The 11,954-nt window shown below is 39.8% G+C and overlaps 1 protein-coding gene across 1 annotated transcript; it reads left to right on the forward strand.

The window, feature by feature from the left end:
• On the forward strand, positions 3,501-5,327 carry LOC110430002. Its single transcript, XM_021446792.1, has 2 exons — positions 3,501-4,009; positions 4,857-5,327. Exons 1-2 carry the CDS (start codon positions 3,656-3,658, stop codon positions 4,974-4,976), a joined length of 474 nt encoding a protein of 157 aa, XP_021302467.1. The 5' UTR covers positions 3,501-3,655; the 3' UTR covers positions 4,977-5,327.

Here is an 11,954-nt window from a genome sequence, read left to right on the forward strand (position 1 = left end):
TATGCCTTGTATGTGGCACTCAAGTCTGCTCGCCACCCTTTGTAGCGTTTCTCTGCAATCTTCCATATCCTAGCGTTCTGTTCATCGTTGTCCTTAATGTTCCACCTAATCTGTTGAAAAAGGTTACCCAAAAATTGTCAAGTAATAAGGTATTACAAAGAACTAATTTATCAAATGCGTGAGCAAGACTATAACGTACCAATATTGCGTGTGCTATTTTATCTTTAACAATTTTGTTTACATCTCTCCACCTTTTAACTCCAATTAGTGGAGTCATTTTTCTTGTAAACGAAACTATTTCATCCACAAACAAGCGATGATTTTCTCCTATAGGAGCGCCATTCGTGGAAGAGAATTCTATATTAAGTTTCTCAGTGGCAAGTTTACACCTCTTAGCTTGGACTGATAAACCTTTCAAGGTTCCACGCCCATTCTTTCTTTTGTCGCCAACTCCTACCGAAAAAAGTGTTTACAAAATGTAACGTATGTTAACATTGGAAAACAGCATTTTTATGTTCTAGTAATGTATGAACACTCTGAAATATTGCATACCTTTCTTAGAGGCGTTTGGCCTACGCGCATGAGCTGGAAACTGCATTGGTGTTGCGCTATTGTCACCACTTCCATCTTCTTCAATGGTTTCATCATCTATATATGCATCTGTACATACAAGAAAAGTGGAAGTACACAGTTACAATGGAGTTGGAAATATAATAATATATTAATGCTTACAGTAATGGCAAGATAAAATAAAATCAGATTACATATATCTTGAAGAAGCCCTTCCCTCCTCAACCATTCTTTATATGTTGCAACAGTATTCAACCGGGTGTCATCCTTAAATTCTGCGAGATGCATATATAGATGTTATATATAGAGAGAGAGATAGAGACAGTGTAAGTTTTAGATTAGTACTAAAAAACATTGAGATGTATTTTTGTAGTACATTAGTACCTGGGTTTTCTTTATCCTGTGGTAGCTTTTCGAGCCACAGCTTGTACGCATCAATGTCTTCATCCTCAACTTCCTCAAGCGTAGTACGTTGCTTAATGGGTGTGATATTATATCTTGATTCCTGATCTATCTCAGTTGTTGAAATTCCTAGCCTAATTATCTTCTCTTTTGTACACTCTTCTATCATTGTCAGTGCATCTTCTTCGTAATCTATACGGTGGAGCATAGCTGAATTGTTGTCATATCGCTTCATATAGTACATGAAATCCCTCGCAGAATAACCACACTTAAGTTTGTACTTTAAGAAGTTGGCAAAGTTAATTTTATGATGCTCAATGTCCACTAAGGCACGTTTGTCATCCATGGGTCCCCCGCTGAATTGAATAACTAATCTCCATCTACTCAAAATATTTTAACATAGGTTACATTTTAATAAGTTCCGTCTTCTCATGTGTTTTCCTACAAAATATTTTAACTTCATTCAACATAGGTTACATTTTAAAGTCTATACAACACTTGCAAGTGATCTGGTTCTTTTCTAAAAAATTATAGGAAAATACAATGATAGCATGGCATTGTTTGGATCAGGAAATAGTTATAATAGGATAGAAACAAGTGTTAATTTAAAGAAAATATTAATGACTATTTCAGAATGATATGGAGTCCCCATTGTAATTTTTTTCTATCTGTTGGTAAAGGAACACTTGATGTACATAATATTGACATTTTGCATTATTAAATGTATGCATACTGATGTGTGTAAAATTGAATTCCCAGGCAAGAGCAACATATAAGTCTGTCACCAAACTTCTAAGATAGGAACTATAATTATCAAACAAAATTAAAAACCCTATGCAGCGTGTGATAGGGACACAATTCTTTTTAAACAGAGTTCAATTAATCAATTAATTGAAGAACCAATAAATTAATAGAATTTCTGCAACCACCACATTAACTGCGTCATACCTGGTTTGGTGATCTTCTTGCTTCTTTGCTGTAGGTTGTCGATGATGAGGTGTGTGTATGACACCTCCAGGGCCAGACGGCGGAGGTGGCGAGCTCACACAGGGAGGCAATGAGAATCTCTTGGACGGAGGAGATGTGGACCTCCTGGTAGATGGCCTACGCTTAGGAGACGGCTCCTGCGTCCTCCTGGTACACGCAGGAGATGGCGACCTCCTGGTCAGCGGCCTCATTGCAGGCGGTGAAGAAGATGGCGATGGCGACCTAATGGTACGCGGCCTCCTTGGAGGCTGTGGAGAAGATGGCGATGGCGACTTCCTGGTACGCGGCCTTGTTGGAGGCGACGGCGGCGGGGGCCGACTCCCGGTAGTAGCCACTGACGGCGCTCGGGCGGTCTTCTCCATGGCGTCTCGGAGTGCCCGAGTGGAGAAGATGCGATGGGGAAGAACCGCTAGGCTCGGGCGGCGGCTCGTCTGGTGGCGTGATCTAGATTAGGATACAAATATCATTAGGAAGGGAGATTAATTAGGGCCGAATGTTGTTTTTTCGCGGGTGGAAGAGCGCGCACGATGAAAATTTCGCGGGTTTGGGTATTTTTTAATTTTTTGTTTTTTGCGATTGAGTTTTTAGCAGCCGTGATGGTATAGAAAATTACTTGATGGTATTCAATAATTAATACTTGATATTAAATAATTTAATATAAAATATAGGAAATTGTAAATAGGTTTTTCTTCACATATAGTTAGCTTTTTTACATATCATAGTGCTAATTTTTTGGTTCTATATTACTCTATTTTATATTATTTAAAACGTAGTCCCTTTGTTCCTTTTTAAATGTAACTTTTTTGTTTATGTGCCACAACTTTGACTAGATTTGTACAAAATGGTCAAAGCGGCTTGTTAATGGCTTCGTTTGGATGAGTACTAAGGCCAGTCTCAATGCATAGTTTGATGACACAGTACTACCTACCACTTACCACTACTACCTACCACTAGCACTACTACCGCTACTACCACTACTACCTACCACTACCACACACTACTATCAGTACTACCGCTACTACTACTACTACTTAGTATTAGTAGTAGTAGAACCACCACCTACCACTAGAGGGTGAGAATGAAGTAATGTTGTTTCAATGCGACTGGTTTGATGTCCCTGTTCATGCAAGTAAGAGCAAATCTAGAGGGTACAATATGGAAGAAGAGTAGTAGTAAGAGCAAATCCAAGTTGTGCCTAATATGGAAGAAGAGTAGTAATGTAGTTGTAGTTGTATTACTAGGTCGTATTAGTAGTAGTAGTAAAAAATGTATAAATGTAATAGTTTGAAAATAAGCGTAAGTATGTGTAATATAGTATACAAAAAATAAGTAGAAAGAAATTATTTGTAATTTGGAATTGGTACTGGTTAAATGGTCATTTATGAAAAGAATAAAAAAAGGAACAAAAAATTGTGGACTTAATTAAAAAAATCTATGATGTAAATGGGCCAGCCCAGTTCGATGTGGAGGGAGCTAGGCGGACGCACCCGTGACCTACTTCTGACGGCTTGACCTCCCCGTGACGCCATCCCGTGACCCCATCCACTTCCCATTCCCCTTCCCCATTTCAAAGAGGCAACAGAGAGGCAGAGGCAAAGGGGGTGAGGTGGAGTGAGCAAGGCGGACGCAGGATCCTCTGGATCCGATTCCCCACACCCGAGAGACGGTGGAGACGGCGGAGGTGGCGGGGACGACGATGGCGGAAGCGACCAAGAAGGCTGAGATGAAGAAGAAGGCGGAGCTCGTGAAGATGGCGGACGGGTCGGAGACGACGAAGGTGGCGGCAGTCTCGGCGAGCATGTCACCCGGGAAGCGCGGCCACAACGCGCGTACTCAAGCGCGTAACTCCCGCGGCCAGTCCGCACGCATCGCGTACCTCGTGGACTCCGACGACTCCGGCCACCATGTGGATCCGCCAAAGGAGCGCACCAGGCAGGCTTCTAGGGTTGGAAAGATGAAGGCGGCGGCCACAAGCACGAAGGGAGCCAAAGGAGCATCGTCCAGTGCACCGAAGAAGAGGGTTTCGGTTTCCCCCAAACCGATGTCCAAGGTAATATCGATTCCCCCTTTTTGGTGTTACTGTCAATGTAGAAGTAGTCGATTCCCCAAACAATGTAGAAAGCATCATTGTAATTTAAAATAGCAAATATTCTCTGACGATCCATATAGCAAAAATATAATAATGTGATAGCTCTTGTCTGGGAAATATGCAATGTGACCACCGTGTGATATAATAACATGTATTGCCATTATGATTCACTAATAGGAAATTGACATAATACTAATTGTTTGCCACCGTGTGATATGTATAGTATCAAATAAATTTGATTAGGTATATAAGAAATGATATTTGCTTGTTATATAATTGACTAATTCTTATAATTTCCCAATATTGTTGTCCACAATAAAATAGGAAATTTAATAGCAAGAATTTAGTACAGTTCAACAGAGAAACAATTCACGTCATGCTTGTTAAATACTTTGCCAAATCTATCATGTAGTTTTCTGAGTGGCATGCTTGTTAAATTTTAGTCCAGCAGAGAAGTTGTATGAGACAGACAAATACCATTAGAGCACCCATCATGTTTATTTGCTAATCAGGTTCTTCAAACAGTTGATTAGGGACTGAAGCACTCCTGAACTTAATCTGGTGTGTTTATTATTCATTTTTGTCATTTGATACTTGATAAGATACTATTGGTACTCACCCAAGCCAAATTCACATATTGCTGTGTAATCTCAGATAACTTCAATGTCATAAGGCACCACACTTAGCAAATCAAAGCAAAAAACTGTGTCCAGTAATGCTAGCTTGGTTGACAGAAAATCAAAGCAAGTATTTAGTCATGATTCTGTTATTCATCAATGTGTTAACAATTTTTTTTTGTATTTGAAAGAGTATGTTGTCAGCAGCGAAGAGGAGGAGCATTCTGAGACCTATGACACTGAAGACCCTTCTGATGTTTCTGGACGTTCGGGACTACGTGCTGCAATTGATTCTGCTAAGGAGGATATGATTATCTCGATCGACTACTATGCTGACAAGTATGTGGCCAGGGCTAAGCGCTATGCCAATAACGCTATGGAGGCGCTGTACCAGGATGTGGAGAAGAAGTACTAGCCGAAGAACTGAACTGCACGATGGTGTTGGGAGTAATCTTTTGGTGTCTTGTTGGTAGTGTAGCTTCTATGTTAACCTGAACTTGTGTGTTCAGTTTCCTAAGTATGTGTATTTACCTAGCTGTAGTGCATGCTGATGGTGAACCTATGCTCCACTGAATGTCTGTTTAATTAACTAAGTGTAGAGCATGCTGAGATGCTGTTAGCTATCTAGATGGATGGAAGAACTGTTCTAGACTTGTGAACCACTATATTTGGCAACTTAATGTTCTGTGAACTATTTGTGCTATGAATGGTCATGTGAAATAGTTGGTTCTATCAAATATTGGTAAAATATTTATTTCTGTAAAATATCTGTGCCTAAACAATGTCTATTCCAGATTACAAAGTTAAGTATGTTTAGAAATCTGCCACTAATAAACCATGTCTATTGAAGTTGCAGATTTAGTTCAGATATTAGTTTTTGATAAATGAAAAATGCAATGTACTGGATTAATTTGATTTTCTAGATAACTTCTGAATTACATAAGCTTTCCAATATGTCTTGCTGCAAGTCATTTGAACTTATGAACCTCTAGTTATGATTTTTTAACATGACTACTTGCTATGAATCTTCTCTCAAAACACTTAAGCGAAAAAATCATCATCAGCTTCGTCATTTGTGGCAAGGACAGGTGCGACAACACCATCGTCAACATAAGCATCATCATCATCTTCGCCCTCATCACTGATGTCTTCTTCATTTGGTTCTGGTACAGATTGAGCAATTGCTTTCTCAATAACAGAAGCATCAAGTGCTTCCCCTTCCATGTCTGTTCGTCGCCAATTCACTAGGTCCCCCTGGTTGTTCCTAATAGTCATGTGCTCCACCCCAACAAGCAATGAGTCAACATCAATTTCTGTTTCCTCTTCAACACTAGCTGATTCCGGCATGGAGAAAAGGTTTCTTGGTTTGATTCGAACTATGCTAGACCAATTTGTTTTTTTGCATGTTTGACATAAAACACTTGCTCTGCTTGTGTCGCTAGAATGTAGGGATCATCTGAATATCTGAAACATGTAGTATCAATATCTATAATTCCAAATTGATCTTTGTTGTACCCTTTACTTTTGCTCGTTGTTGAAGCAGGGACATCAAACCAATCACACTGAAACATCATTACTTCCTTTCCACCATCGAATTGTAGAGAGATAATTTTCTTAATAACTCCATACCAGTCCATATTACCCGTACCTTCATCACCCTTCACAAGGACACCACAGTTCTGTGTGATCAAGCTCGTCTCGGCCGACAACGTCCGGAATAGGAAGCCATTGATGAAACATCTATTGAATACATGAACACGATAATCTGGTCCTTGAGATAGGTTGTACATCAACTCACTTGATTTTCCTTGGTCATATTCTTGTTTTGTCTGTGATTTATCCGTTTAACAAAAATAATGAGATGCTTTCAACGTGCAACATAATAAATTGAAAACAAATATGGCGACTCACTTTGTCCTCAAACCAAGCAACAAATTGTTGCTTGTGTCTTCTCTCCACATTATGCGGATTATATTTCTTTAGTAAAGCCTTATGAACACTGTAGTGGGTATACCAAACAAAATGCAAAGAATTAGGGTAGGATATCATGTACACAAAAATAGCATAAAAATAGCATGTTCAATTGTTACATTTAACTCACTCAGGCAAAGAGCACACTCATCAGTATTTGTCAGTATGTAGTGCCTTATTTTCAGCATCTCAGAGTCATCCAAGACCTCTAAACTGTAGCCTTTCCTACTGTAGTCACGATCAGCAAAAACACTCAAACCAGATGGTGGTTCAGGCACTGCACCACCTTCATGACGCTCTGGGCGAGTTGGCATGTCTTTGAAGAACAATGAACAAAATGTCATGCACTCTTCTGTGACATATCCCTCCGCTATTGAACCTTCAGGATGTGCTTTATTCCTCACATAACCTTTTACCGTGCGCAGATATCTCTCAATGGGATACATCCACCTATAGCATACAGGTCCACCAAGTAAAGCCTCTTCAGCTAGATGAACTGGCAAATGTACCATGATGTCAAAAAAAGTAGGTGGGAATATCATCTCAAGCCGACAGAGAGTCTCCCTAATCGAAACACTCATGTTAGCAAGCTCCTTTTCATCCAGCTCCTTTGAACAAAGCGAACTGAAGAACCTACTCAAGTCAACCAATGCGACAACAACTTCTTGGGGCAGAATGTTGCGCAGTACTAATGGTAAAAGTTTCTGAAATATAATATGATAATCATGAGTTTTCAAACCAGACAACTGACACCGATTTTCATCCACAAATCTTCGGATATTGGACGCGTATCCATCAGGCAGCTTAACTTCATGTAGAAATTTGCATAAAAGTTTCTTGTCATCTTTTTGTAATTTGTACAAAGCAGGTGGTAAGGTGAACTTACCATTCTCATGCACTGGAAGCTGATCTGTCCTTATACCGAGATGTTGCATGTCAAGCCGAGCTTCCTCATTATCCTTACTTTTAGCTTCTATGTCTAGCAAGGTGCCAAATATGCTCTCACATATATTTTTCTCGATGTGCATCACATCCAAGTTGTGCCTAATAAGCAAATTTTTCCAGTAAGGAAGCTCAAATAAAATACTCTTCTTCCTCCAGTTGTGCCATCTCTTTTCTTCGTCACGCTGCTTCCTTTTTCTTGATTCAGGGTCGAATTTGACTTTCTCAAAACTAGCATAGTGTTGCAACACTTGTTCTCCAGTCAGAGGTTGTGGAGCCTCCCTATGTTCTGTCTTGTTGTTAAAACTGACCTTGTTTCTGCGCCACTTGTGGTTCAAAGGCAAAAAGCGACGATGCCCCATGTAGCAGTGCTTCCTCGCATGCTTCAACCATAAGTAGTCTGTTTCCGTATTACAGTATGGACATGCAAACTTGCCTTTCGTACTCCATCCAGAAAGCATCGCATATGCTGGAAAGTCATTGATTGTCCATAGTAGAATCGCATGCGAATCAAAATCCTTCCTCTCCTTTGCATCCCAGGCTTTGACACCCTCTTCCCAGAGAACTTTGAGCTCATCAATTAGAGGCTGCAAGTACACATCAATGCTAACACCAGGCGATCTCGCTCCAGGTATCATCATCGACAACATCCAGTACGACTGTTTCAAACACAACCATGGTGGAAGACTGTAAGGAATTAAAATCACGGGCCAACAACTGTAGGACACATTCAACATACCAAATGGATTGAATCCATCAGATGCTAGACCAATCCTGACATTACGAGGATCCTCTGCAAACCATTCATATGTTGCATCCACATGTTTCCATGCTTTGGAGTCCGCAGGATGTCGCATTTTTCCATCAACCACCAATTCTTCCTTATGCCAACGCATATATGATACTCTATCCTCTGACATATATATCCTTCGGAGTCATGGAATAAGTGGGAAGTACCGTAGCAATTTACGTGGGACGCGCTTTTTTGAGTCACAACTACTGCCAACATCCGGTACCTCTTTAGACTGCTTCCACCTTGTCTCACCACATTTTGGGCAATTATCCAGACCCTCATATTCTTTCCCTCTAAATAACACACAGTCATTATAGCAAGCATCTATCTTTTCATAATTTAGACCAAGATCTCTAACAACCTTTTTGATCTTATCCATACTATCTGGGAGGCAGTGTCCTTTAGGAAGAACAAGCAAGAATAGCCCAAGGATGTACTCCATGCAAGCATTACTACAACCAAACATGCACTTCATCTGAAACATTTTGCAAATGAAAGACACCTGGGTAGCTTCTGTGCACCCTGGAAACAACTCCTTCCTGGCCTCTTCCAGCAATTTAAAAAACTTCTTCGCCATCTCATTTGGCTGTTCCTCATCGATTTCTCCGCGTATACTACCCCTAATCAACGAATGTACCAATTCTGTGGTAGCAGCCCTATCATCAACAACATCATCATCATCATCAATAGCTAAACCATCACATATACTTTCCTGCTCTCGGATGAAGCCTTCATCAAAACCTTTCCGAAGCAAATGATTCTGAACATCCGACCGTTTCCGAAATGTCATGGAACGACATACTGCACATGGACATGGTGCTGTTCCTCCTTTAGAGCTGCCTCCAAAGGTGCTATCAAGATAATCCGTTAATCCTTGTTGCCACTCTGCAGATGCCTTATCCAGCCGCATCCAATTTCTACCTTGCTGTGACATTGATTGCAACACCTGAAATTTTAACAGATCAGTTCATAGACACTATAGCAGTACTACAAATAATTTCATCATCCAAAAAATAATAAAACCAGTGAATGAGTGACCCAAATTGTATCACAAATATGACAACGGAAATTTATTTACTAACTCATATATAGAATTGGCACCGGACAATCAAACATCTAAATTGTAGAAAGTACCATGACAAAAATACCAGTGCATGACTAATGAACTAGTACTAATACGGAGAAAGAAGCAGGAGGACCATGGATCGGCAACGGAAACTAATATGGAGAAAGAAGCAGGAGGACCACGGATCGGCAACAGGGGGACGACCGATCTGCATGCAGGAACATAATCGATTGGCAATACGAGGATGCAGGATGATGTCATCCCTAACCTTGATCACGGCACGGCAGGAGGAAGCAGCGAGGATGCCGCATGCACGACATAGATGGGCAGCAAGAGGCGCCTCGGGTCAGGACGATCCACGAGCAGGGTTCGTGTCTCCTGGTGTCGGCGACGCTTCTATGGAAGGAACGCTGCCCCTGGTGTCGGCGATGCTTCTACGGAAAGAAAAAAAACGCCGTCTCCCACACGTATACGACATACAACGATCAGGTCAAAACATATCTACGTAATGACATCAACCATGATTATATAATCGTATTAAACAATAAAAATAAATAATATACTAGTCCATACACCAAAGTATAGTTAGCCTAGTGGTTAGTCCCTAAACTAGCCACTCCAAAGGTTGCAGGTTCGACACCTCTTCTACTCATGTTTTTTTTTAATTTTTAAACAAAATAACAACTCACTAATTTAATCTGTTGTTTTCCTTAAAATTTTAAAACAAAGTTATTATGTCGCTACAATATGTTATTTCTTACTTTTTAAAAATAAATATTTAAAAACTCACTTATTATTACACGTGTAGTTTTTAAAAAATTAAAAATTCAGTTCATACATAGTCATGATGTTATTTTCACGTTACTAAATATTCTTTCTAAAATAATTAACTTACATGTTATTAAAAATTCATAGTTAAAAGACGTTATTTGTTACTTTTTTTAAAACAATAATTAATTATTACACGTCTTTTTTAAAATAAAATTTCATTTCATACGTAGTCATGATGTTATTTTTACGTTATTAAATATTCTTTCAAAAAGAATTAACTTACACGATATTAAATATTCTTTCAAAATATTAGCTTACACGTCCTTCATCGAGAATCCTACGTGACATTGCATCAAACACAAAACCGTTGCAATACTACTTCCTAATTGCATCTATATTCTAAACCGATGCAATACCACCTACATATTGCAACAACAAATCAATACTAACGCAACCGAATGTGTTTGATGCAGTAACCTACACCTATTGCAGCCATTCAAGAAATGATGCAATAGATCATGCGTATTGCATTAGTTCTCAACATCGGATGCAATAGCTGCCACCTGTTGCATCAGATTTGTGTTTGATGCAAGTTGACGTGATGCAATAGGGTCAAAATCTAGTAGTGACTCTTTTGAGTACTTTAATCTATGGGACGCTATTGGTTGTTGACGGTCCTTAAGTACTAAATTTAACCATCAAATAAACATGGAAAAGGATCAATATGCACCAAACATCTAGAATTAGGGTTTTATCTGACAGAATTCCACGAGCTTTGGTGTTTATCTATTTCTGCAGGGGGTTATCAGAAAATATGGAGAGAAGGCACACATGTCATGTTTACAACGAGATAATTACGTGCCGTGCAATTTTCCTCAATCTAGAAGAGTCCAGAAGCCACGGGAACGAATGGGAGACCGGATAGGCTCGGGGGTAGGGCGCCCGCCCTCCCCCCTTGGGCGCCCGCCCAAGTCTCGGGGCCAATCCGAACCAAACTCTTGGATCGTGCTCCACCGACCTAAAGGATCAAGGAAAACCGTGCGATCAATGTCGGTTTGATCCGACGGCCCAAATTCACTTGAAAGGACTATATAACCAAGGCCTCTTCACCTCTAGAGGAGATAAGAGAAAAGGAGAAATCATTATCAGAGGTAGCCATCAAAGTTAGGGTTTAGAGCTTCTCTTCCACAAAGAATTAGAATTAGCTACTCCCTAATCCTTCAAGTTTAGAGGATTGATTAGATAGCAATTAGATAAGTAGAGCACTACGCTATGGATTTGGATCTTCGTTAATAAACATTGGTATTATTCATATCTTTATCTAATACTTTGTTCTAATTGCATTATGCCTCTATTTATTATGTTCTTAGTTTGCTCTAGTTCTATATTTGATATAGTTATGATTGATAATGAGTTTATGTATAAGTTTGCAAAGCGCTTAGCTCTTGACGCGCGGGAGTTAAGTGGTAGATCACCTGTGGGCATGGTGCTTAGATGTTATTTACCTGCAAATGTATGCTATTGGCCAGGTTGTGTGGTAGTTCGTGATAGTGACAGCTTCGTTGATTCTTATATAGTCCACCCTCCGTTGATAGGACAGGCAGAATTTGTATTGCGGAGTGAGTCTTGCGATGCTCTGATTTACTTAGCAATGTTCCTTATACATGAATGAAGTGTCTTTTATGCTATATATGATCTTGTAGATAACTAGTGTAGATTGTGACTTAGTAGATAGTAGATAAATTA

The sequence above is a fragment of the Sorghum bicolor genome, chromosome 9, assembly GCF_000003195.3.
Source record: "Sorghum bicolor cultivar BTx623 chromosome 9, Sorghum_bicolor_NCBIv3, whole genome shotgun sequence".
Taxonomy (NCBI): domain Eukaryota; kingdom Viridiplantae; phylum Streptophyta; class Magnoliopsida; order Poales; family Poaceae; genus Sorghum; species Sorghum bicolor.

Bases quoted from the DNA above. Each gene is read 5' to 3' on its own strand.
- LOC110430002 (XM_021446792.1), top strand. From the start codon at position 3,656: ATGGCGGAAGCGACCAAGAAGGCTGAGATGAAGAAGAAGGCGGAGCTC. The intron at 4,010-4,856 runs GTAATATCGATT...TGTATTTGAAAG, and splicing joins CCCCCAAACCGATGTCCAAG to AGTATGTTGTCAGCAGCGAA.